The sequence below is a fragment of the Xiphophorus maculatus genome, chromosome 6 (genome assembly GCF_002775205.1).
Source record: "Xiphophorus maculatus strain JP 163 A chromosome 6, X_maculatus-5.0-male, whole genome shotgun sequence".
NCBI lineage: Eukaryota > Metazoa > Chordata > Actinopteri > Cyprinodontiformes > Poeciliidae > Xiphophorus > Xiphophorus maculatus.
This window is the reverse complement of record NC_036448.1, coordinates 12,015,231-12,042,039: the sequence shown is the minus strand read 5'-3', so window position 1 is coordinate 12,042,039 and position 26,809 is coordinate 12,015,231. Positions and strand designations below refer to the sequence as shown.

The 26,809-nt window shown below is 37.0% G+C and overlaps 2 protein-coding genes across 3 annotated transcripts; one reads left to right on the top strand and one right to left on the bottom strand.

Moving 5' to 3' along the window:
• Positions 1-858: 858 nt before the first annotated feature.
• Positions 859-5,178, top strand: sf3a2 (splicing factor 3a subunit 2). Of its 2 annotated transcripts, none has more exons than XM_023336191.1 (8): positions 859-934; positions 2,035-2,257; positions 2,378-2,424; positions 2,656-2,765; positions 2,866-2,915; positions 3,694-3,834; positions 4,156-4,224; positions 4,663-5,178. In XM_023336191.1, exons 2-8 carry the CDS (start codon positions 2,060-2,062, stop codon positions 4,927-4,929), a joined length of 882 nt encoding a protein of 293 aa, XP_023191959.1. In that variant the 5' UTR covers positions 859-934; positions 2,035-2,059; the 3' UTR covers positions 4,930-5,178. The 2 variants fall into 2 exon arrangements, with proteins under 2 accessions (XP_023191959.1, XP_014331464.2); XM_014475978.2 differs by having other exon boundaries at positions 860-934; positions 1,990-2,257.
• LOC111608845 lies at positions 5,024-10,213 on the bottom strand. Its single transcript, XM_023335226.1, has 7 exons — positions 10,059-10,213; positions 9,388-9,494; positions 8,968-8,996; positions 8,816-8,891; positions 8,595-8,729; positions 7,148-7,245; positions 5,024-7,044 (listed from the first exon to the last, which is right to left on the bottom strand). The coding sequence occupies exons 1-7, from the start codon at positions 10,211-10,213 to the stop codon at positions 6,700-6,702; spliced, it is 945 nt and encodes a 314-aa protein (XP_023190994.1). The 3' UTR covers positions 5,024-6,699.
• Positions 10,214-26,809: the final 16,596 nt, after the last annotated feature.

The window sequence follows — 26,809 nt, the reverse complement described above, 5'->3', positions numbered from 1 at the left end:
ATAGTTAAATGTCATTAGTTTTCGAGATAAAACATTGTATTTATGTTTATAAAGTTTCAAGTTTTTGAGCCTCTAGATAAATTGTATTTTATAGCAGTAGGGGGGAAAGCAGTACTTTGTATTGAAAAGTTTCCTGACCTCTTATCTATCGAATATCAAAATGTTGTCAATAAATAAACTTTCAAATAAGTTACTTTGTCAAAGTTAAAATAAATTGGAAATAAAAATGAATGTTATAATCCTTTAAATGTAACAAAGCACATATTCATAATTAAAACAAAAAAAAACATGTGATAACAATTAGAAAATTAACTCATTGAATTTCTTATTCAATGTGTTAATTGACTAAAAACAAATGCAAAACAGCAGATATATAGTTTTTATGTGTATATATATAAAACTTGCCCCAGCAATGAATAACTATCTAAAGACACTCATAAAGAGAAAATAAAATCACTTTGAGTAAATGTATTTGATATGGACCACAGAACACCAGCATTATTTTTCAGAAATTTGCTGCAAGCTTAAATTGATTTTAATGATGAGTAACTATTAGAAGAAGTTTGTGATTTGTTCAGTCAATGTCAAACACAAATTTATGTCATGCAATGTAGGGAGGAAACTTATCGATGATTCGATCATGTTCTTTTAATGCCAGACATCAAATGATTCATTTTAAGGTGATTAATTGCCAGCATTATGCACTGACTTGCTATGAATAAAATGAAATAATATAGGAGAAAATAAAAAAGGAAAGAAAAGTAATGAGAAGAAAGAAAAGGAAAAATGGAAAAAATAACAGAAGAGAAGAGAAATACGTTAACTTTAAGCCTGGACTCCCAGTCAGTAGGTGGCAGTATTCAGTTCATAAATTGCTTTAAAAAACTGTAGAAAGAAAGCTAACTGCTGCTGCGTTCTTCTTTCGTTTGAGTCGGTAAGTGTTTTGGAAAACGTAGTTTCATTGTTATATATCGACAATATTTTACTCTGTGCGTATCTGTAAATAATTATATATACATGTATGCTTTGTTATATGATTAGTGAGGGAAACTGGGAGAAATCTGCTTCTGTATGCTAACATTGTTAGCTTTGTATTAGCATGCTTACAATGTAATCTAAGCTAACATAGAGCTAAATACGTTTCAAATGGATTGTTTGGTTTTGAAACTTTTGGTCCTTTGTGGAATAGTAAATTCCGATCCATGTGTTATAAATGACGTTGGTCAAAGTGGATAAAAGAAAATATTGTTTATGAAGCACGTGAACTGGAACCCTGAGTCAGATTAATACATTAGCATATAGCGAACCTACTTAAAGTACTTATTTCATATGTTGTGTTTTACTTAAGCTGACTTTTGGCAGAAACGTGATTAAAACAAATAGATTGGTTAAATAAAAAAAGAGAAGAAATCCACACTTGCACTTGCACACTGTGGTGAAACTGTCAGCTGCAGACTCGCTGATAGCAACTTTTTTCCTGGGTATACTGAAAATGTAAGAGTTTCAACAATAACATATACTTTGTAAAATAAAATTATAATTCGTCAAAAACAGCGAAAGGTTACAGGCTAAATAATTTTCAGTGATACTGGTGTTTCACTGAAAATCTACAAATGCAATAAAATCCTTTTTATGAATGTGACGGAGGTATTTATTTTTTTCAAAATGTACCCATGCTAAAAGAATTACAACTCTTCTGATTTTCTCTCCAGGTAGAGTAATGGTCCCAAACCAAAATGTAATGTGCAACTTAAAACAAGATATTTTTTTCTCCTAAAACATTGTTTAAAAAAAAATCAGAAATAAGCTCTGATTTGTTTTTAGTTGTTAGATGCTATCATTTGGACTCTTTTGATGGACGAAACAGTAAATCAAAGTAAAAATGACCAGATTTTGGTTTCCAGACAATAGTTTTCTCTGCGTTTCTATTGATTGTTCTATAAGTAAAATGGTCTGTTGTATGCCTTTTATGATCATGTTTTCACACAGGAATTTGTTCTAAGTCTAATTTTAACTGGACGGATTCTGTTCAAGTGGTTGAGTCCATCCACCCGAAAACATGGATTTCCAGCATCGAGCCGGAGGGAAAACCGGCAGCGGTGGGGTGGCCTCTGCCTCCGAGAGTAACCGTGACAGACGGGAGCGCTTACGCCAGCTGGCTCTGGAGACCATCGACATCAACAAAGACCCCTACTTTATGAAGAATCATTTAGGCTCATATGAGTGCAAACTTTGTCTGACGCTTCACAACAATGAGGTGAGAATACAAATGATCAACTGGCTTGTGCAGTGTTTTAGATTTATGGTTATGCTTCCATATGTTTGTACACCTTTTTTTTTTTTAAGACAACTTAAACGTTTCTCTGGTGTGTTACAGGGCAGCTACTTGGCTCACACACAAGGAAAGAAGCATCAGACTAACTTGTAAGTGCATCTCACTCATGCTTTTCCAAATGCATCATTATTTTTCTTGTTCAGAAATATAAATATTCATATTTCATATTTACTTGTTTATAACTACAACTATGTATATACAGTAAATATGTTTGTGTTGCAGTAGCACCTACATTATCATTTCTGTGGCTCAGGCAGCAGTACAATGCTGTGTCACATGTTGCCCTCACCCTATTGACGGTTTGATACTTTGTGTCTCAGAGCACGGAGAGCAGCCAAAGAGGCAAAAGAAGCTCCTGCTCAACCAGCTCCAGCCAAAGTAAAGGTTGAGGTCAAGAAGTTTGTCAAAATTGGTCGACCAGGATACAAAGGTAGGCTGGCTGTGCAATAATCAAATCAGGTTTATTGTGGTTCTCTCATATTTTGCTAATGCAATGCTTTCTGAGTGCATTGTGTGTTTATTCTTCTTAGTGACCAAGCAGAGGGATCCAGAAACCGGTCAACAGTCGTTATTGTTCCAGGTAGGAACTTGATATGAAAACCAAAATCAGTTTGTTCTGGGGAAAACTCCTCAAGGAAGATGTAGGGTTTAAATATTTTCAGTTTCACAACTACAAAAAAACAAAACAAAAAGAGTGTAAAGTTATTCTAATAAGATGTCAGAGGAAGTATTAGATTATTTCCTACTATATGGAGTATAAAATAATGAGGGATTTCCTTCCCCCCACCTTGTTCTGTGCACTGCCATTCAGCTGACTGGAGGAAGGCTTTTACAAGTTTAACCCTGCTTTCAAAAAAGATAAGGTTGACTGGAGATATTTCCAGCCTTTAAAAAAATCAGTCATGTAAAGCTAAAGCAGTGTCACTTATCACAATTATTAGTCAACGTTGTTGTTTAAATCTCTGTAAAATAAGCGACTTCAAATACTAATGAAGCAAATAATTGTATTAATAAATAGGAGATCAGCAGAAATATCTAATATTCTGCACAGTAAGAAGTTTATTTGAACATGATTAAGTTTATGGTGCATAATCTGGGTTATTATAATCAGTATTTTCTATGTTTGTTTTACTAGAATTGTTTTTCTGTTTTTAATAAAAGCATATAAAACCTAATCTTCCCGTTTTTTGTTTTTTTTTGCAATAATTGGGACACATCTGCTACTAATTAAATTTAAAAAGCTGCTGTCTACTCCAGATGTCAGAAAAATAACTTCCTCTCCTTAGCAGCCACTTTAATCTGAAAGTCAAACTGCTCCAAGTAACTTGCAGCTAATATTTCATATCCGTCTTGATCAGATCGACTATCCTGAGATTGCAGAAGGAATCGGACCAAGGCACCGTTTCATGTCTGCCTATGAACAGCGCATTGAGCCTCCTGATCGGCGCTGGCAGTATCTGCTGTTCGCTGCTGAACCTTATGAAACTATTGCCTTCAAGGTGAACTACTCATTCACTTTGTGTAATTGTTACAGGATTTCTGTAAGTACGTAATTGACTACACCTTCCTCCCTTCATTCATTCATTCAAGACAAGGTCTTCCTTCATTCATTCGGACATTCTGTATTTAAAGCTGCACCTCGACAGAAATGTTTCAATAATGTTTATGATGACGTTTTGTATGTATACTTTGAGAAAATGTGCAAAACATGGAATGCAAACTGTGATGGACTTTCAAAGTATGGAAGTAGGTTATGAATATTTGTGCAGGAATTATGTCAATGTGCCGACGGCACCAACGTAACATGTTTGCTCTTTCAGGTTCCCAGCAGGGAAATAGATAAAGCAGAAAATCGCTTCTGGACCCACTGGAACAAAGAAACTAAACAGGTACTAATACACATCCAATTATGGCAGTATACATAAACTGAAGGAACTTAAGACTCATTCAATAAATTGGAATATTATTGAACTTTATTTCAGGAACTTTATCACCAAGTGAAACACATTGTATAAATTAATTACACGCAGATGGATGTTCAAAAGACTTTATTTCTGTTAATTATAATTTTCCACTTGCAGCAAATGAATAGAGGGCATTTAAAAATACAATGTCCAATCAAACCATTAAAAAAAAACCTGCTTTCAAAAACAAAAATGACATGTTGACTTGATGAAAAGTATATTGAATGCCTGCTTACAAGTTATTGTCAGAAGTTATTTTTAATCTGACAAACAAGACTCGTTGGGACATAAATTTTAATTTATTGAGTATGACTGTTTGTTTTGACACCATGTTTTTTGTTTTGTTGTTGTGTGTGTGTGCAGTTTTTCCTGCAGTTCCACTTCAAAATGGAAAAAGCTATTTCCCAGTCCGGCGGTCCAGTTCCTCCTCCCGGCATGAAGCACCCACCTCCCCTCATGAGCGGACCAGGATCTCGGCCACCTAGTGATTCGCTGCCCCCTCCTCCTCCAGGAGGGATGTCGGTCCCTCCTCTCCCACCCGGGGCATCCCCACATATGCCCCCACAGATGCCCATGCCCCCCATGCCCATGAGGCCGCCACCTCCGGAAGGCCTCGGAATGTCCAATTAATTAATTTACTATAATTGGTTTTATAATAGTTTTTTTTTTATGGTAATTCCTGCATTTGTCACAAAAAAAATCCAGTTTGAGCCTGTTCAGTAGATTTTCTTTTTTTTTTTTAAATCAATTTTCAGGATAAAATATGTTTGGTCAAATCTCCAACATGTTTTTTTTTTTTTCTTCCCACCAAAATCAGTACATAATGTGAGCTGAAAACGTTTTTGAAAAACTGTTTTTCTAAATAAATACCAACAAAAACAATTATTTTGTCTGTGTCTTGTGACCGTGAAGATGTTACTGTACCAACCTGTTTGAAGTCAAATTTATTTACAAGGATAAAGCTTCAGATTTAATCTCTTCAGCATCTCCTCACATATAATTTTCATGTTTATTTCAATACATCAAAGGTTTGGATTTTTTCCCCCCACTTCTTAAATTACTTTCTTAATTCAATTCAAAAAGTAATTTATTTCACAGTGATACATTTTGACTGTTTATGTTCTCCTGAACCTTTAAAAATTACACAACACCAATAAGGGGTTTTTCCTACAGAACTATTAGCTCATTGAAAACTATGTGCTCATATTGTATTCTCTGTCGGTTCTAGGTTTGGGTTTGACCTCTGTATGTTTCCTTTCCCCCTTTATATATACTCCATATATTCTCGGTAAATCAATTATTGGTTGTTTTGGACATGTGGACGGTTACTCTTGTCCTGTTGGCAAAAATAATTGGCTTTACCTTAAAACTTGACAGCAAACTTGAACATGAAATGCTATCAAATTTCTTACTAGAAAGCTTCACTGACGTTTAACCTGAAAAAAGGATAACATCAGCAGGTGATGTGGGTCAAATCATCACCAGCTGGAAACCTCACACTTTGACCTCAGGCAACTTGAGTTCGTTTCTTTTTCCACTCTTCTTCCAGACTCTGAAATGTAGGTTTCCAGATGAATAAAAAAAATTATTTTCATTTGAAAAGAGGACGTTGAACCACTGAGTAAGATGCTTCTCAGACATCTCTGGTTCAAGAGTTGCATAGATCACATAATGTGACAGGTAGCCCATGTCCTGGATGTGTCTGTGTGTGGCGACACTTGAAGCGCTGACTTCAGCCACAGACTGTTTACTGTAAATCTCCAACAAATCACTGAATGGATTTTATTTCACTGTCCTATTACGGTAGATTTGAATAGGTGTTACTTGGACATCTATTCAAACCCACTTTTTTTCTTCCACTAAACCATCCATGATCAGTCTTGTATGTGACTTGAACAGCCAGCTTCTTCAGCAGTTCCCTTTCTTGACTTCTCGGTGACAGCTGGACGTCAGTTCCAGTTCCAATGTCTGTTCATAAGGTGGGTTTAACATCTGGCGTAAAAATCCCCTATTTTAATGGTCTTCTGTAGTTAAATTTTCAGCAGTAACAGAGATAAACTATTTAAACACACCAGACGTTGTGGTGTATCTGCACGAGCTTCAGTTTTAAGTTTTAAAGTAGTAAAATAAATTAATCTTTTGATGACACCTTTTGAGATTTCACCTGAAATGTGCATATATCAGCTAAGCAGTCAATTCAGAGCAGAATTTTGTAAAACATCTTCTCCAATAAGGAAGCAGGGAACATATTTGACTTTCATTTTTAGCTTGACATGTTGAAACAACTTTCCATGGAAGCACCACTGAGCTTTAAAACTTTTGTGCCACTTGATTAGGCAAACATTTGAGACTCCATTTGATGTGTAGTAGGAGCAGAATAAAAATTCTGTCTGTTTTTTTTTATTTCCCATCTTGCAGCTTATTCTTTTTTGCAATTGTCTCCTCTTCTCTTTCATCCTGTTCGTCTGCTGCCTCTTCAGGGTCCTCTTTCCTGGCCGTCCCTCTCTTGTCTTTGATTTTGTTAGCCCTGGCTTTCCTGGCCCTCCTGTCCTTTAATTTCCCGTCTCTTTGCTTTAAGAGTTTTTTCTCTGGCAGCGGCCTGTTCCTGAGACCTCTCGATGTTCGTCTTGTTACTTCCCTCTTTGATTTTCTTCTTTTGATCTCTTCATCAACATCCTCGTCTTCGTCTTCATCATCAAGGTCTGGCAGCCACCAAAACATGACTTCCCATAGAGACGTCTCTGGCTTTAAGGAAATGAAATGTGTCTAGCTTAGATGGGCTTATCAAAGTCATGATGATGAAACACCCGATGTTTAATTGTAAAACCTGCAACAGAGACCAGCTTACCTCCGGCAGACGGCCTCTGTGACGTAACAACTCTGATCGTCTCATTGTTAGTCCAGCTTCCTCTTCTTCCTCTATTGTTCCCTTTCCACGTAAAGTTTCTGTGGGATTTTGAAATATTTTATATTCTTACATTTATTTTACAACAATTCAGTCATTTCTATACACGTCTGCTCAATATCTTGAAACCAGGGATCATTTTCCATCCTGTTGCAAGAGGCAGAGTTGGCAAATTACTGAAGACATTTAAGCTGCCCATCAGCTAACCAAAGTTCAAGAACAAAAGATTAGAAAGTCCAAACCTGGATGCTTAAAATGGCTTTCGTGTTATTTTCTGTCTTGCATTCACACTCTCTTGACCCCCAGATGCCAAATGCAAAAACGTCTCTCTGTCTTTGAAAGTGCAATGATTGTTGAGCCATTTTAGAATAATTCACAGCTTGAGGCAGGGCCGTGCAGAGACCTTTGGAGGGGCAGGGGCTCAAAGTTAAAAAAAAGGGCACATTGAACAAGATCTTTAAACACCGTACAGAAACATAGCAACAACCCATATTAATCAAGAATCTAATTGGATCCTGCTCTATCATTGCCATCATGCGGGGACAATGCAAAGCAAATGTAGTCTATTTTCCCCAACAGGTATAAAGTTGCTGTTTCTGCTACTGACAGTCTTGGAGGTCTGAGTTGATCTGAGACTGTGGCTGTTATACAGACCATTGGAGAGAAGGTCGCTGGTTATGAATAAGCAAATTTGCTGCTATTTTACTAATTAAGCCCTAATAATATATATTTAACCTCCACAACAACTTGGCTGCAGACTGATTTATAGATCAAAAACTCTATAACTCTATATAATTTTTTTATGTTAGCACCTTTGAGATCTAGAATTGTAAGATTGGGATATCAGGGCAAATAAAACTCAGTAGTCGCTGGTAGGGGCCCTCCAGACATTCAGGGGCCCCTAGAAATGGTTTAATTGTAACACAGGCCATAAAAAATTTTATTTTCTGACCAGAAGATAAAAACAAAAGTCATGATGGATTCCAATGTCACTGGAAACACCAGAAGATCCCACTGGACAGGTGTCCTACAAGCGGACATGAGTCCATCATGATCTGGGAGCTTTTTCCTTTAGTTGAACAATTGAGCTTCAAGTCAACTTTGAACTTTTGCATCAAGCGTCTGAACTACTTTTTGAAGTGATCAACAAGAACATCAGGGTCACTCAATTCTCCACCTTGTGTTTCGTTTTGTTTTTTCGGCCTTGGTCTTAAACTGATGAACAGTTTACATGTGTTCTTCTGTAAATTGTCTGCTCAGTTTTGTTCGTCCCTGAACCTGAACCTCAACTTAAAACCAGGTTAAAGTCCAACAGCATGGGACCATTTTCCCAGACTTCACATTTTGATCAGAAGCTTACTTTTATGTATTTATAGTTTAGTCTACTTGCCATGAAGCTTCTGAAAGCCTGAGGTGAGCACCAAGATGGCGATGGCTACAAAAAGGCAACGGTTGAGGGTGACGTTTTCCCAGGGTGTCTCTAGCTGAGTCAGGTTCTGGATCGACAGGGTTTTATGCAAGGATGCTGGAAGATGTGAAGAAAAGGGAACACTTTTAAATATTGAACTTCAAAGATTAAAGAGTTTAAGAGGAAGTATGTAAATTACTCACTAGCTTTGGTGAAGCTGGGTTCTCTGGGTAAGATCTTAGGTTCTGATATTGGTTGCAGAGACACAGGAGGCACTTCCTGTCGCAGAACAACTTATCAATAAAGGATCTCAGTACGAACCACTTTTGTAAATGTCGGTTGCTTTCAAACTCACCTCTCTGATTTTTCTTGCAGTGTACATTTCTGAAATAAAAAGGATAAATCCACTGAAGTGTTATACAATATAATAACTAAAAAAGACAACCAATAATAAAGGGAACCCACCAGAATAAGCCCTTAATACTATATTTGCAGGGTTCCATCATGCAAACATGTGACTGGTAAATGCATGTGTCATTTCTGTAAGGTTCTTCTTGGGAATAATGTGTGAATCAATCTTTGTCGTCTTTTGTAAACCTTTATATCAAAAAGGACAAGTTGTGAATTTGCTTCTTTTCGTTTTCTCTTATTTTATAATATTATTTAACGGAATATAAGGTTAATCTAAAATGGTGCTTGATCTTAGTGGCCATTATTTTGAACACAGCTGAACATGCAGGCATCAGTGAGTCAGTGTGTGTGATTTTGTACGTGCCGCCACTCGCTCTGCGGATCTGTCGAACAGGTCTCTGTGGAGGAGCGTCTGCCCTCGGTGGCCATAACTCCTCCTCAAATGTCTCATAGCTTTCCTCCATTCCTCGTCTGAAAAAGATAAAGACAAAGAAAGACAGAATCGGCATAAATTATCATTCTTTTATTTAAATTATGTCTGAAACTTCAGGCATGCACGTTACATAAGGTTGTAATCAGACACCACTTAACACATATTTTTTCTTAGCGCTTCTGATTTGAGAACTGCTAAAAACAGTATTTGAATATTTCTAGTGTTAAGGTTATTTATTTCACTATATTTACTTTTACCCACACTAAAAAAAAGTCTGAATAAATCAGTATTCAGCTTAGCTGCACAGACTTGTCAAAAGAAAAAGGTTAATTTCTCCCCTTTATGGACAAAACTGATTCATTTTTCTTGACCTTCACATTTAAAGATGAATGCTGTAAGGCCCTCCTGTCTAACATGACATTTCTACACGAACACTGAGCTAATGTCCTTGTAGGCCTATAAATAGATGGAGCAGGGCCACCCGGAAAGACAGATGGATTGACAATATAAAAATACATGAAAAGAATATGTTGGATGTAACAACTGAATGCTATAAAATCCATTCGGTGAAAATCCCCTGACAGAAATAAGGACCTACCTGCCTTGGCATTCGGTGTTCCTTGTTTGGAGTCAGGAAACCTTTGTCACGGGGTTGTTGTTCCTCCACAGAGTCTTTGGGCCGCCTGACAGCCAAGCACAGGTGCAGAAGGATGAAAAAAACAAAACGTGTTGACTGAGACAAGCTTGAAATTACCATGCCTCTTTCAGCTGTTAGATATTATGCTGTAATGTAAGAATAAAGACAAATATTACCTGCCAAGAGAAGGTATGTAGAGACAATTTTACAACCAGACCTTTGTTTACATAAGTAGTTATTAGTTTTTATTCTAAAGACTTTTGTAGTCTTACAATGTTGTCAGGACAGGAATTAGTAACCCTTATAATTCCAAGAGCCCTTTACAACTTTGATCCTTGATTTACATGCAATGTAGTTCAAGTGCCTTTAAACCTACTTGACCCTTTTTAAAAAAAGACAACCTATTGACAGCAATGTTAAAATATATACTCAAGACATTAAGTGATTATTGTTCTAAACAATCCCAATTTATATCAGAATTTCATCCAGTTCTGGACTGAAATAATCTGATTTTGCAGCACAGTGAAGTTAGAAATATGATAGTAAATTATGTCAGATTTTGTTTTTATTGTAGACAGCCTTTATAAATGAAACCTGAAAACAGCAACAACAAACAAACTATAAGTAAGATGAGGGAAAGAGGAAGGAAGGCAAAGCGAACAGAATGAAGAACACAAGGATGAAAAAGTACAAAACAGAGTTTTTAAAATTCTTTTGTTTATTTTTGTTTCATATTTAACCAGAACTGTAAAATACATTAATAACTTTCCACACTTTCTCCACAATTTTTCCAATCATGCTTTCACATTTTTATGGACGGAAAAAAAGCACATTGTTTGCAGTTAGGTGATATAAAATCATTGAACAAAATAGGCATCCTTTGCACCATTAGTGTCTTTATGTTTTGATTATTCTATTCAGATATTCCATAAAAACACAAAGAGGAACTTATAAACTCCTGCCTTTACGTTTAAAGACATATGAGGCATCGTGCGCTGGGAAACGATCCACATGCAGACTTCTCCACTTCTCTGATCTTGGAAAATGTGTGGCTGTCATGTGGGGTATTCACCAGCAGAGAGCGCCACCGTTCTTGGAAGCTCTCGGAAGGTCACTTTGCTTTTCCAAGTTGGGTTGCAGCTCATGTCTGCTAAAAAAAAAAGTCAAACAAATTAACTTCAGTCTTCTGAAAAACCATAACAGTTTCTATAGTTTATCTTGAGACTACTGTGATTCATTGAATATGTTTCTCTTGCAGCTTTGGTGCATCTCCCTATTTCTTTCAGTTAAAAAAGAAAATAAAATTATGACAGATGTTTGCAAACTGCGTGTTTTGTAATTGTTTGAGGGAAAAGACTAGCAGGCAGCTAGCACAAAGCTCTATGACCAGATGTAGCAGTGACCTGGTTTTATCAGGTTTAGGTGCTTTCAGGCCTCTTGTATGTGGGAGTGCAGTGGAAGTGTTGGTAAACAGGCTTGTGGCGATATATGTTAGTGACTCATGCATCTGCTGGTGTCCAGTTCCAGATGAATCACACTTTTCTTTATTCATCTGTAATCCCAATTGGACACTAGCTTTGCAACCTTTGATATGTGTAAACTGGTCAAAAGATGGCAGAGAAATACCCAAATCAGGGACATATGGCTGAACAGCTGGCCTGCGGTACTTTATCTTCTGTAGTGTGATGTCTGGCTTTTTATTCAGCATAAGGTCAGTTTGGCAGTTGTACTCAACCAGCCTGTGGCTTGCTTTGATATATATCCCTCTTCTAAAAGTCAATTCAACTTAATTATAAAACTAAAGCAGCCTAAATTGAATAGTTTCAATTCCAAACTCCTCAGTAATACCAGTTATGTTTCATGTTGCTTTTTCATCTTCTGTCTGCACTCAACCCTCTGTTCTTATTAGACCTAAAAAGGTTGGGAGGATCGACTGTAAGTAGATCCTCTGTGGAATCAGTAGTTTAACTTAACACTGGTGGAAAAGGCAACTTTTTGGAAGAGACTCATAGTCAGCTGAGTAAGCCTTTTGAACGAAATGTCTTCGAAAAACAAAATAAGTCAATATTCTTCTATTTAAACAGTTATGATTGGCTGAAAAGGCCTTAACAGGCTTGTAAAAAATAATCCATGACTTTGCTTCTTATTATCAACTCATTTTAACTTTGTGCTTGTACTCCAAGCACTTTTTCAGATAAAAACTAAGAAGGTTAAAGTGACTCTTTGGGGTCAACATTTTAAAGAACGGTTTGAGGTGAATAGCAGCCCCTTGTGCAAACATCTCAGCATATAAAGTGAGCAAACATCGCTCACGGCAAAAATCTAAGTTCCAGATTGAGGCACCAGAGAGACCCGATGAAGCTTTCTGTCCCATTTTGTGTCCTTTTTTTGTCCTTCCACAAAAGAGGACAGCCTAATTATCCAGCAAGCAGCTCAATCCCTTCCCTCCCCATAAAATATTAGACTAGATGTAGTTCTTATCAAAATTAACTGTTTGGCTTTGTGTTTGGATTATTATTTGATTGTAAAAGACAACCCTAGTCAATGAAATGATCATTTTTGGCTTATATGTTTGGAGAGTTTGGTTGTGACTAAAGCAATCTCTTGTTTTGGCTTACCTGGTTACAAACATTCAGAATCATTCAGATTTCATGGCAGCACCATAATCTCACTTTTAAAGAAGCAATACCTAAAAAACAACTAACTTAAATAAATGTGTTACAGGTGGAAAAGAAATCCCACATTAAGAATATGTTATAGAGGACTACTCTAAAAATCTGGTCACTAACTATCCTAACAGCTGCATCCGACAGGTAATCGCTTACCTGTTTTCACTCCAGCCCAGTTTCCAGTCATTTGTCAGATCCTCTTATTAACCTATTTCCAGCTTGATGTCTTGCCAGTAGCTCTTTGGTCCCTTTTTGGCATCTGATAATTTTGCATAAGTTGTTTTTATATCAAATAGCCACAGTGTGAAATAAAGTAAAAAAATCTTTTTACGTTTTCTCCATTTTTGGATGTTGATGACCCTCACTGCGGTTGGCTTTAGTCCCAGAGTCATAGAAACTGCTTTGTGATCAGTTTAAAACTGACAGAAGTAATTGATTTGGTATTGTTTCATATCCCTTCTTAAATTTATTAAGGTTGGGGCATGAAGTGTTGCTTTTTGAGATCCTTTGGTTTACTTCATGTTGCCATATAAGTTATGAGGGAACATACTGCAGAAGTAATCTCCAAAGCGGCAGTTTGATTAATAGTTGTGTTTACTTCACAAAGTAAAGAGATTTCCCTGGAGAGCAAGTAGTTCAGCCAAAACATTGTCCTTATCTCAACTAATTTCTGGATCCTGAGCAAAATGTCAGGTTGAACAGAAATTAGGTCATAAAACATAAAGTGCATTTTGTAAGCAGAATAAACAGCCCATCTACTGTATGTGCATAAGAATATTGCTGGTCGGGTCTGTTAGAAGAAACTTAAACATTATCTTAGAGTCTGCCAGGGGGTAAATTCAATTTCACAGCAGAGTAGCAGCTTTTCTCCCCTCACATCTCTGACCTTTATCAAATAGTGGCAACATAAAAAACATATTTAAAAAAAAATTGATGAAAAACATTGCATACCATTTGCTAGAAACCTTCTAGGGGAACCAAAAGTATGGAAGATTAAGACTGAAATTTTCTTGTCTTGCCAACGTGGTCAACGCTATGTGGAAATTCTCCATGGTAAAGCTGTGGTGGTAGTGTTATGTTGTGGAGATGATATTATTTAGCAGGGAAGCTGCTTAGATTTGGTGAAAAATGGTTGGAGGTGAAGACAGGGTGATACTGGAAGGAAACCAGTTGCAGTGGCTGGAAAAGACTTGAAGCTCTGGTGGAGTTTCACCTTCCAGCATAACAGAGTCAGAGTTACAATAGAGCAAAGCATTTTAAAATTTTAGTAGGGCCTTGTTCAGACATAAAGAATATTGAATATTGCTTGAAACTTGAAGATTATGGCTTTCCACCCAGTATTTCTGAATTTGAGGTATTTTGCAAACAATAATAGGCAGAAATATCAAGGAAATAGAGACATATTTAAAAAGACTTATAATTTCAGAGACTGATTGCTCCTCAAAGTATTGACACAGTGACATTAATATAGAAGTCTCTCATAATTTTAAGATATTTATTTGCAGCATTTCTAGTCTATGACATAAAAGCCCAATAAAATACATTGAAGTTTATGGACATAATGCATATGAAAACTATTAAAAGACATTGTAGCCATTGGTTTCCAAATGCATCAGTCCTTTCTTTTTCTGGACCACGCGCAGTTGTCCATTTTGAGTGGGACACCTTGGGCCCACAATTGGAAAAACGTATATTCAAAACAAAAAAGATTTAAGCACTATGTTTACTCAAACCCAGAAATGTGCATTTTGCTAAATTTTGAGAACTTTCAGAAAACCTACAGATCTATTGACTCAAGATCACTGGAAAAGATTGCCAGAAAGCTGACTCTTTAGAAGCACACAGTACAGATATGAAGGATGACTCGAGACTACTGCTTCCTGAAACCAGCAGTTGTCAAACATTGTGAGTCAACAGGACTCTCATCTGCCAGGCAGCCTCACAGGACAACCTTTCCCCCCCTCCAACATCAGTATCTGCCTGTGTGTTTAGCATCCTCCTCCACCGTTATGCTGACAGTGTAAAACTAGCATCTGAGGAGAAGTGACACCAGATCCACGAGGGCTCAGAGTCATTGTCTCTTTGCTGCTTGCCTTTCTCTTCGCATCTTCAGAGCAAAGGCTTCCTGTTCTCCTGGAGCTGCTGTGGGACTCTTTTGTTTCCCACATACTCTGTATGTCTTCAGGCGGCTCGTTGAAACTTTGATCTCCAAGAGACCACGACATGTAAGCGCACGGGTCCTGGTGGTGAAGAAGGATGGACCCTTCTGCTGCTCAAGCCGCGCCCCCAGGCAGATATATGTTCAACTGTCTAAACAATGTGATACTCTGCCTGTCACAATTTTATCACAGGAGAGGAAAGGTAAAACATCTCGAGAGATATCTGGGAAAGAGCTAGAGGAAGGCCAGGACATACGTTATAGAGGATGGATGATTTCAGAGAACAAGATGAAAGATTTCCCCTCGTGCGGGGCATGTGCCTCTACTCATTAATCTTTTCCTTCCAAAATATCTCCAAGCCTTTTTCATCATCACTAAATAAAAAGCACACAAGACACTGAGGGATGATGTGTGAACTGAGAAATGAAGAAAGAACAGTAATTTTTGACATTACATGGACTAAAATCCAGTCTATATTGATCGATCGTAAATGCTCAGGTCTGAAATATCATCTCTTTGTTCCAGAGTCTATTATCTACAATTATGTGTGGCTTTTATTCTGGGTTGTTAACGTAAAAATCTTTGTTTTAGCTATTCTTCATTTCCTTCATAAATATTCTCCCTTATTGGACTTTTCAAGGCTGCTTTAGGACCCTTCCTCCATTAAAAGTGTTTGTCCAGGGACGCTTGACTGAGTTACGGGCCCCTTGGCAGCCCAGTGCACATCTCTTCCTCTCTCTCATTGTGTCTTTGGGCTATTTTATTGACAGAGTAATTTGCTCTGTTCTTGTACTCGAGTCTCGTGGGTGCGATGTGTATTAATTACCATCTATTCATCTGAGGCCATTCGTCCTTTCAGCGTGTCACAAAGCAGCACTTTCAGGCTAGCTGTTCACAGCTTCTGTCACGACCCTAATGCTCCGGCAGAATCCTGTGTGCCTGTGGGAGGCGAGCTGTGTGAATCCTCATGCACTAATGAATGAGAGATATATTGCTGGAACATTGTGATTGGTCTGGAGCTGCAAGATTTTGGACGTTTGATGAAACACAGTGAAATATATCAGATTTGACAAAGTTATCCCATTTCCTTTTCTGGAGTAGACCACATAAAGCTTGAATGATTTCTGAGTGTTTAAGTGCTATTGCTAATCAACAACTCATGATAAAATGACTCAGCTGTGTATTTGTGCTGTTGTATGTTTTACAATTTCCCTCTTGGAAATGAGAGTATGAATCTCAACTTTTATAAATAAAGGTAAAATAAATGAATAAATAAGAAAACCAATGCTCAATCTCATTTTTTCCCATCTAACTAAATACATAAAAGTTTTGTTTTAACGTAGGGCCATCTTGGTTTCCATAACTTGTTTTTCCATTATAAATAAATGATCATTTGAAAACTTCATTTATGTTTACCCAGTTATCGTCTTCTGATATACAAAAGTTTATTTTTATGAATCATTAAATGTGACAAAAAGCAATCAAAAACAGAAGATAGTCACATAACAATATTATTGAAAGCACAACATTTAATTATATTTAATTTTGCATCAAACCAATAAAAACATTTTCAATATATAGATATTCATTTATGGAAACAAGGGTTTAAGGTCGGGGCTAGTGTTAGGGTTAAAGAGTGAAGTTAGACAAGAAATGCGAAGTTGGTTTAACATCACTATCTCACTTTGCAGCAATATTCAAGCAATACATGTTAATATTGTTAACAGGGTGGACATATAGATGCTAACGCATTAAAAAAATTAGTCCAAACAGAAAAAAATATTTGATCAGTATGTGTTTTATCTTAGATCAAATTTTTAATAGTTTTTTAATTGAAGTAATTTTGTTTAAAGATGTTTAGACCATCAAATTGAAGCCACAGAAATTCATCCATTATTTTGTTTTTTAAGAGTTTTTAGCCCTGTGTCATCATGCATAATAATATATGTTTTTTTATTTTTTATTTTTTAGCATTTTTCATGGTGTATCTTGTGATTAAACCTTTTTATATATGCAAAGTCAAATTCACCACTAAAACTACTAAATCTCTGCAAAAAAAACAAAAAACCAAACATGTATATATACAGCTACTTTAAGATGCCATGCCTATATGATTTTGGCAGTAAGCTGCTTCGTTTTTGATAAAAACATGAGTTTGTGTAGGAGGCATAAAGCTTCAAAGATGGCAATCTCCAATCTTGTCATTTCCTTGTCTGATTTTTATTCACATTGTACTCTGATTTTGAGTCTACTGCTGGAGCATGGCGTCTGATCTTTTCTGAATCCAACATCTCTGCCATTTCCCTTTTCTTTCCCGGAGATGTTTCTCCCTTCATGCCCGTCGACGCCTCTCTCATCCTCCACCGTGTTTGTGTGTGAGCAGCTTTTCAGCCGGCCCCTGCTTGTCAGCTGATTGCAGATAATTACAGCTATTTGACTGCAGTATTCACAGCCAGGACTTTCTGCAGGCACTTACAGACAGAGAACATGCCAAGCGGATGCCCTTAACCGCCGCTGTGGATAACTACAGACATAATGGTGCTCCAAATGTGACAGAATAAAAATCAGATATCGAGTACATGTTGGTGATCTCAAGTTGTTGCACTTAATGCTAAGAACAATTCTGAAACACAAAATGTTGGCATTGGGAGTGAAATAAAACAGCTTGTTGATTTCAGTAACAACATTAAAATACCATTTAAATTATGCTGTATTGTACACTATTGTATTGGTCACAATATGTTGGCATTCCCTCAATGTTCCATGAGACATGGTAATTCATCCAAGTCATCCACGTTCACAAGTAGCACAGCAGTCCCAAAGCATCACACTAACACCGCTGTGTTTGACTGTCAGCACAATGTTCAATGTTCCACTTTTCTCTTGTCAGTCCAGAAAATGCTGCTCTAGAAATTTTGGGTTCCTAAAAACGTCTTTTTTTTTTTGGCAAATGGCTGATGAGTCTTTGGGTTTCTTTTGAGCAGCAGTGGTTCTCGTGTAGAAACTGTCCGATAGATGCCTTGTTTCCCAACACTCTTTCTTTTTATTGGAGTCATGATCCCTGATTAAAACATGTATCATTTTCACTGCTGTAGATATTGTCGTAGGTACTTTTGAGATGTCCTGGATAAGTCATTGACATCTTCTCATGTAAATTTTATTTGTTTTATTTGTTCTGTGTTTTTTTAATTGGTGAAACATTCACTCTTGCTGTGGACTCAGAGCCTTGGAAATGGTTTTATAACTCTTTTTAGACTCTTGTGGTTTCTTACCTGTTCTTAAATTTCTTTAGGACTCACTGTGTTATTATATATATATATATGGCTAGTTTGGCTTTAATAGAGCTAACATTTCAGTGAGATCATAGTTTGAATACTGTTTGTATTTTTATTCTATCAAAACACAAAATAAATGTAACACAAAAATGAACTTGAAGACAAAGTTGTTTTTTTTGACTCCATCTGGAATTTTTTGTGAAACAACGGATGGATATGTGGACAAACACCTCATTTCCACTGACATACAGGTAGCAGGATCATTGATGCAGAGGGTATGTTTTCCTTCCATACTGCCATAAAAACCGATTTACAGCCCAAGACATTTCCTAGTAAACTGAAAACGTCTTGTCATTGAATAAATCACCAGGGATGATCTGAAACAAAAAGCAAAATCAACACAAAAATGGTTCATCATTATATAAAAGTCAATCATTTTCAATGGCCATTTATGTCCTCAGACCTAAATCCCATAGAAAACCTGAGACAAGCTGAAAAATCTAGTTTCAGTCCAGGTTTGTAAAGACCAACTCCATCTCCTATATGAGACGGATTCCAGCTTGAAGGAATGTAATTGTTCCTGAGCGATCGTAAATTAGGCGACATGCCTCACAGCTCGGTGCTATATCCAGCACCAAATGAGTCAGACGCTCTATGATGACAGCTTTCCTCATCTTTCACTTTCTATTTCCCTCATTCCTTGCCTGTCCCCATAGCCCCCCACTTCTCCTTCTTTATCTCTGTTGTTTTCTGCGTCTTTCCTTTTTCCCATCACCCCAATCTGTCTTCTGTTTGCACAAATCGAAAAAGAGAAGACCTGAGACCGTATCACTGTTCTCTCTGAGCAGGAACTACATTTCTGTCTGTCTCTTTTTTTCATGGGAAGCGTTGACAGTTGAGCACTTGACCACCGGCAAAAGTAGAAAGTTAAAAAAAATAATTCAAAACTGGGGCACATACTGTATATCTTCTCTTGTTGAGTTTCTATAGAACTTCACTATTCCCTTCTCCTGACAATTATTTATTTGATGTTCATGTAAAACTTTATTTTTCAGACTCATGCCTTAGCATTCAAAGCAGCAGTTTTATGGTTGGACATTTCTGAGTAATGAAACAAGAAGCAAGACAGGGAATAGGGGATAAAAGGAAAAGAGGAATGAACTGTCACTAATAAATCCCTACAGCATTTAATGCAGAACTGGAGATAACAATCTGCCTTATATTTGGCAGAACATTTTCTTATGTCCATATTTTAGGCATGAAAACATGTAGAAAACTTGTGAGCAGTTTCTCTCGTTATGCAGATTTTTTTTTTCCCCCAGAAACAACACCAACGACGCATTAAAAGTTTCATACCATCCAAAACTGGAAATGCATCCCTCCCACACAAATGCTGACAGGCGAGCTCGTTAGTTTTAAAAGGTCATTTTATTTTAAAGTCCAAATCCTACCAGAGAGATTTTTGCATTTTCAGCCTAAAAAAATCAAAACAAATCCTGACACTTGTTGAACAGTTAGTGCACTAGTTTAACTTGAAAGAAATATTATTAATAATTATATCAACTTGCTGTTTTTCCGCCCCAATACTAAATCTTCTGTTCTTCATGGTCCATTCACCAAGTCAGACACAAACAAGCATCAAGCTTCACTTACATGAGAATTTTGAGAAAACAACAGACTTTTACTAAGCTGTGCCTGGATCAATTATCCACTTTACTGCAGGAGATAAATATCAGACTTTATTTTCCACCACCCCCAGCAACTTCAGCTCCTACTCTGGTCTTGGTTTTCCGTGACACTCTCTCGCCCACTCCAGAGCCTTTTAGCGGAAGATGGAGGGACTTTTTCCTCCAGTTTCCGCTATTCATAGCCAGTCTTCTTACTCGTTCCCTGAAGAGCTCTCAAAGATCTCTTAGATCACTGGACTCTTCAGAGTGCTCAGGTGGGCTGAAGCTTTATTTTCTGAATAATGTTGCCTCATATATATGCGGAAACTCCATAAAAGTTTTCAGGATTTTTTTTTTTTTTGTTAATACATTGCTCTGGGCTAAACAGACAACTTTACCTGTTTATGCCAGACACATACACTATGTCAATGAAAAATTGAAGCATAATCCAAGTCAGTTGATGGGTTTTCCATAGAGTTCCTCCTCTGTCTCAAGTCTGCAGTAAAGACAAGGCCTTATTCTTTCTGCCTATGTCCCTATGATTGTACTATTAATCTCCTGTCTAGCTCAGATGCTTTCATAGAGGGCATTAAACATCCATGTTCTTCCTTGAAAAACAAACAAAAATAATATCAGACCCTTTTGAGAAACTACAGTCAAATATGCCTAAGTTTTTCATGACACATTTCTATAACGCTGGGAAGAAAATGCAACTAGGAATGCTGGAGGAACTGGCCGCAATACTACTTGACATGCCACTGACTGAGGTTTGCAAAGCAGCCAATGCAGGAGCTGCATTTATTTTCGTTGGCGCTGATTGGTTGTACCCCCAAGAATACAGCCAAAAAATTCATCTTAGTGCTAAGACGATTTCCACTATGGGTATTAATGTATATTAAGGTATTTTGGAGATTAAACTATTAAAATAGGCAGTTCTAAGCATTCTTAAAGGGGATCTCAAGTATTTGTGGGATTTCAGTATTCACACGGTGTTGATGATCCAGTGAATACCGGGGGTTCACTGTACTTTGTCATGGACCCCATTTTTTATTTAATCTTTATTCAATCTTTGCTCTTTTTTAGGAATGAACAACTGGGTAACTTACAAATCAAAACTATTTTTAACCACTTTTTTAAACAGGGATCACCAACCTAGTCTATCCAGTCAGAATGAAGTGACTGTGGAAAATGGGTGGATGATGAATTAATATCCATTTGATGTTTTCTTTATTACCAGTGAGATGAATTATAACAGATTTTTGTTCAGTAGGAAATATTAAATACTGAGACTACTTTGTCAGTACAACCCATAAACTATCTGTTTGAGTTTGAAATATTTCATGAATGGAAACTTTTGTGAAGTTTCCATCTATGAAAACATCATAAACTTTTTCATAAATGTTGTCAGCAAGGTTCAAAGATTGGCAAGTAGGTCATGATGAACATTTTATTACACTTACAGGCCGGCTTGTGAATAAGATAATATGTGCTGGTGACAATTCAAGTTTTCTTTCCAGTAATATCAGGTCAGTGCACTGAAGTGAAAAAGTTTTCTGTGTTCTTTTAGAGTACAATATTGGTTGCATTAACTCATTGTTTTATTAGGCAGGAATACAAAATAGATTTTCATCTTCTCTGTCATCGCACCCAGTTTGGATTTAAAGCCTGTGAAATGAGGCCATAAGGCGAAAAGCAGGAGGCTGCAGAGGGAAAGATGGCATGAAATAGATGATTATTGAACTGAATTGGGCCCATGTTCTCCGTCAAGCTTGTATTGTCCTGGAAGCTAAATATTGAGATGAGCACACAGGAAAGCCTGCACTTGCAAATGGATGAGCCTTTTGGTTTTGTTTATCTCCACACTGCAGGCACGGAGACAAACCAGAGGATTTCTCATGAAGGCTCAGATGTGTGATTGTTGTACCTATTAAGTCTCAGCTGGCACCTGAGTACATTTGCATGTAATTGCGCTGCTTCATGCAATGATATAAATTTAGTTCATGGTGAGGACTTTTGACCACTGTGATGCTGTGCAGTAAATATTTAATCTCTTACATCTTCCTACTCATCCAGAAAGTTCGATGTTTACTTTCATCTGTTTCTGTTTGTTTCCTTTTTTTTGTCAACAAGCAGCTTATGGCAGATAAGAAGGTAAAAAACGGCACGACGCAACACGATGATGGTCCAAAACTGTTTCCAACTCAGCCGCTGGTTGGTGTTCAGCACCAACGGCCAAGTGGATTACCATTTATTTTCTCCGTACTGTTGGGGTTTAGTAATTAGTGCAAACATGAGGCTCATCTGTCTGTGTTTCCAGCTCTGAAATCCCGACACGTCATTAAACACGGCCAAGTGATTTATACATGTGATACATCATGGCATAATTGGTACTTAAAGTGAAATGGAGGCAAAAATTACCACAAATTATGGCTCAACTATCAGTCTTTCTGCAGATATTACACTTTTCCATCATATTACTTTGCATAACACTTGTCCTGAGGTAATCTCTCGCTGTTGAAAACAGGGATGCCTGTCTGCATGAGCTGCTATTGGCTGTGCTGCTTTGGCTCTGGTCTCAGGTGATCTGTGGCCATGCCAGGCAGAAAGAAGTCCCGTCTGCATCAGCACACATCATCTATCCCTCTCAGTATCACTCTCCACAGAGATACAGCACTCATTGCTCATCCCACCCCATCAAGCTCAGTTACTGGCTTATGATCACATGTCCTGCACAGAGGACGAAGGAACAATGCATCATTGCACATGTTGTCGCTTCCCCATGCAGGCACATGCTACAGTTTAAGGATATTATATTGTGGGCTATGTCACTTTTTTATTATATTTTGGCTAAAATGGATTTACCCAACTGCATTATAAGAGAACCTAATGTTATGCATTATCTTCAGCCTGGCTGCACTATATCACAGACAAGTAACCAATTTGATTCATATGCTGTCTTCAGTTTTGCGCATAGAATCATTTTATTGCTCAAAAAAGAAACAAAAGGCCGGCAGAGCTTAAATCTTAAAACGGTTCTCTTTAATCAGTAGTTGGTCGCCCCTGATATGCATGCACACAAATCCCAGTTCACAGATTATTTCAACCTAAAAATAGTAATAATAGTGCCAAGGTAAATCCACAATAAGTTGCGATTTTTAAAAATGTAATGTTTCTGAAATAAATGTTCATAAAAACAAAACAAAACAAACGAAAAAAAAGTTAGTAAGCAGTTCATCACCCATCAGTTTTTGTACTACAGGTTATCAGACGACAGCTATTTGGCAATCCCCTGGTTGGTCCTAAAAGGCCATTATGCGTCTGTCAAACTGTGTTATCTTTGGTATTTTTTATTTTCAAACTAGGACTGTCCTGACCAAGCAATTTTCAAATGCTCAGTGTTGGAGAAAGCCTTTCAAACCTGCTGATACCTTGAGTAGGTCTTTGTTAAAGCATCAACAATTTTAAAATCAGCCAAGTTAGTCCAGTGAATGGAATAAAACAAACAAGTGAACCATCATTCAATAAATGGCTACAGTATCAAGGAAACTAAGGAGGATAGTTTTGATTCCTGACTGAGCCTTGGCAGTGGTCCACATCTCTTATTGAAATGTGTCCAAGCTTTTATCGGCGGCCTCAGGTGTCGGGTGTTGGAGGTCTTGCTATTGTGCTTTCTTTTGTGTTGTTCATCTAGAACAATTTCCAAGTTTAAATCAGGGAAAGAAGATTATTTTTATTGTGTCCTCGCACACCATCTACCCAGTCCAAAAAGTACATTCTGAACTGATTTTACTAACTTATTTATCATCCACAGAGAAACTGTACAGGTTGGTTATAGTTGGAGATTTTAATATTTATGTTGAGGATGACTGACCTCTCGGCTTGGAGTTTTACAAACAAGTTTCTGGTCCAGTTCACACCAGAGCGCGAACTCTGGACATTTCATTTCAGGTTTTAATATTGTTTTCTTTGTCATTAGGACATTTTTATTTCTGACCACCACTGTAATGTTTAATCTACTCTCACTTGTTAAATATTTTTTACTACTGTCATGTTTTCTGTGGCTTTTGTTATATTATTATCCACTTTTAATGCTGTAGATATCCTAATGAATCATCTTAATGAACATTGCCTTTTTCTTTTAGGCAATATCTGCCCAATTAAAAAAGAGAAAAATACCAGTTTTACATTCCTCACTGAGGGGAAATGATGTTGTATGCCATTTATAGCATTCCTGTAGAAAAATTTAATGTCTGAAGACAAAAACTCATTTACAAGCACATTCTTTAAACTTTTTTTTTACCCCTCCAGGGTGTCTTTTTGTGGGCTCTAGTGTCCCTTATATGAAAGTAGGCTGACAGGAAACAGGGAAGGAGAGGGGGGAAGACACGCGGCAAATATCGTCGGGTCCGGGAGTCGAACCCGCGACGGCCGCGTCGAGGACTCAAAGCCTCCAAACATGGGTCGCGCCAACCACCATGCCACCACGGCATGCCACATTCTTTAAACTTTTAGCAAATGTTAGTGTCCTATAATAACTCAGTAAAGGAAGCAAGCTTTTGTAAAAAAAAAAAAAAAGGTTTTAAAGAGCAGAGGGAGCACTGAATTGTTGTTCCACATTATTATATAAATATTCCTGCTACACCAACTGCTCCTATCCTCATATGAGGATGGTCAAAACCATTTTCTGATCTTCTTGAGCATCTGTGCATCTTTAGATTGGTAGACTCTGTTATCTCTTCTAAAAGCCAGTCAAAAGCATATATGTCAAATCTACTTTTAAATACATTTTCTTGTGTTTTGCATTGTTTTCTGTCCTTTAGTTTATTTTTATAGATTTTTTTCTTTTTTTAAATTAAGTATCTTTATTTTTGCATCAAGTCTGCCTTCTTTGGATTATAAACACCGGAACAGGAAAACATTTGTGACAGTATAAAAAATTATGTTTTTAAAATTGAACATGGAAACCACATTAAGTTACACTGCTTAAATCCTAATGTAGGAGCCTGTATATTAATTGCTGAAGGATTTTGAGATTTAGGGGAGTCACCAAATAATGCAGGAAGACTTGCGATCCAGACAGGCGTGCTCTTGTCACAGTCAGCACCATGTAATGTTGATTAAAAATGCTTTAGTACTGGATTCTTTATTTGTAAAGGAGGGAATTGTAAAATATGTACCGTACATTAATTACACCACATTAAAAAACCTACACTGGGCGTTTACACAATTAGCATTTGTTAAATAATATTTAAAAAATACAAAAGCACATTGAAAATTAGCTCATGAAAATGCAATAAATCCTGAAAAATCACTTTAACAATGACATTAGAACTTGCACAAAAAAACATTTTGAATGCATTCATCCTTGAGTCCATGTGGATGTATTTGCTTAATTTGAGCAAATTCCCTCGAGGTGTTTCTGAGATCTCAAACTCACGATACCGGGACAGACTGTACTGCCTGCAGCCATCGCTGCTGTCCCCACTGAAGCTTAAACTAATTTCATGCATTTCTTCGGATGAACCTTAATGTGGGTTCAGAAACTACAGTGCTGGTCAGAGGTTTACATGCGGTCAACTTGATGAGGCTAAATATTGTGCATGCCACCTCAAATATAAATCTATATACTAAGAAACACGTCCACTAATTTTGCATTTTGAGGTGGTTGATGAAAATTGTCATCACTACCACATAATGGTCTCTTACAAAAATGAAGAGACCACTGCACTGAACCCCATCGAAAACCTCCTGGTTATTCCACCAAATATTGATCTCTGAACTCTTCCTGAGTTAAAACATTACTATTGTTGTTTCTAGATGAACATGAATGCATTTTCTTCGCATTATTTGATGTGTGAAAGCACTGCATCTTTTTTGTTATTTTGACTATTTCTCTTTTTTTTGCAATTAATTACTAAAGTTTTGCTTGGAATTTCGGAGACATGTTGTGAATAGTTCAAAGAATAAAAGAACAATGTTCATTGTACTCAAACATATACCTAGAAAAAGTAAAACTAGAGAAACTGATCATTTTAAGTGGTCTCTGAATTTTTTCCAGAACTGTATGAAGTGGTTGACATATGTTTAGGAGCATAGACAAGACAAGAGGATACTTACTTATACTTATCTACCAACCCTGAATAGGAGGATCTAGTTTATTTACTTTGATCAACATCATTAGCTTTTTCTTCTTTTGCTCTTTCCTTTGGTTTGTTATTTTGTTTGTATTTCCTTTTAGTTCCTGTAAAGCACTTTGTATTGTCTTGTTGCTGAAAATGTGCTATATAAGTAAAATTACCTTTACTTTTACCATAGTGTAAAGGTCACTGGATGTCTATCGACTCCATGTTATTTATTTACTAAGCAAACATAAGCAAAACGTGAATGATTAATAAAGCAACACCTTAAAACTTTAAGTCACAACACAAGTTGGAACATTCTGCTGAATGCCAACATTTTATCTGACATAATGACCAAAATTAACACATAATATCGCCTGTTAGCTGCTCAGTCAGCTCAATCTTCTTGTTGTGGCTCATACAGCTACTGCTGCACAGCTCATGAGTCTTAACAACAGCATTCATGTTCTCCTCATTACTCCCGGTCTGTCTCCATACAAATCCTGTCGGTATTCTGCCTCCTGGCTATCTTCATCACAGGAAGTCAATCATATTGCTGTGTTTGTTGCTGGTAAGTCTTCCCATCGCAATGTTGGGATATTTTTGTACCAAGTCAATTAAAAAAAAAAAAAAAATCCACCGCATCAATTGTTCAACTAATCCCAAGGTCTTATTCAGAACTGAAAAATAAACAAAGCATTGAGAAGAGATGTGTGGTGATGGGGCCTGTCACACTGCACCGTACATTTTGAGTAGAGTTGCAATCGGGTCTATTAAATATTTAAAACCCCAAAATGTAATCTTGTGTCTGACCCCATTAAGAGACA

Excerpts from the sequence above, each read along its gene's own strand:
- sf3a2 (XM_023336191.1), top strand. The coding sequence starts at position 2,060 with ATGGATTTCCAGCATCGAGCCGGAGGGAAAACCGGCAGCGGTGGGGTG. Across the intron at positions 2,258-2,377 it reads TGACGCTTCACAACAATGAG|GGCAGCTACTTGGCTCACAC; the intron begins GTGAGAATACAA and ends GGTGTGTTACAG. Across the intron at positions 2,425-2,655 it reads AAGAAGCATCAGACTAACTT|AGCACGGAGAGCAGCCAAAG; the intron begins GTAAGTGCATCT and ends TTTGTGTCTCAG.
- LOC111608845 (XM_023335226.1), bottom strand. The coding sequence starts at position 10,213 with ATGGTAATTTCAAGCTTGTCTCAGTCAACACGTTTTGTTTTTTTCATC. Across the intron at positions 8,892-8,967 it reads CTGCAAGAAAAATCAGAGAG|GAAGTGCCTCCTGTGTCTCT; the intron begins GTGAGTTTGAAA and ends GTTCTGCGACAG. Across the intron at positions 7,045-7,147 it reads ACAGAGGCCGTCTGCCGGAG|CCAGAGACGTCTCTATGGGA; the intron begins GTAAGCTGGTCT and ends ATTTCCTTAAAG.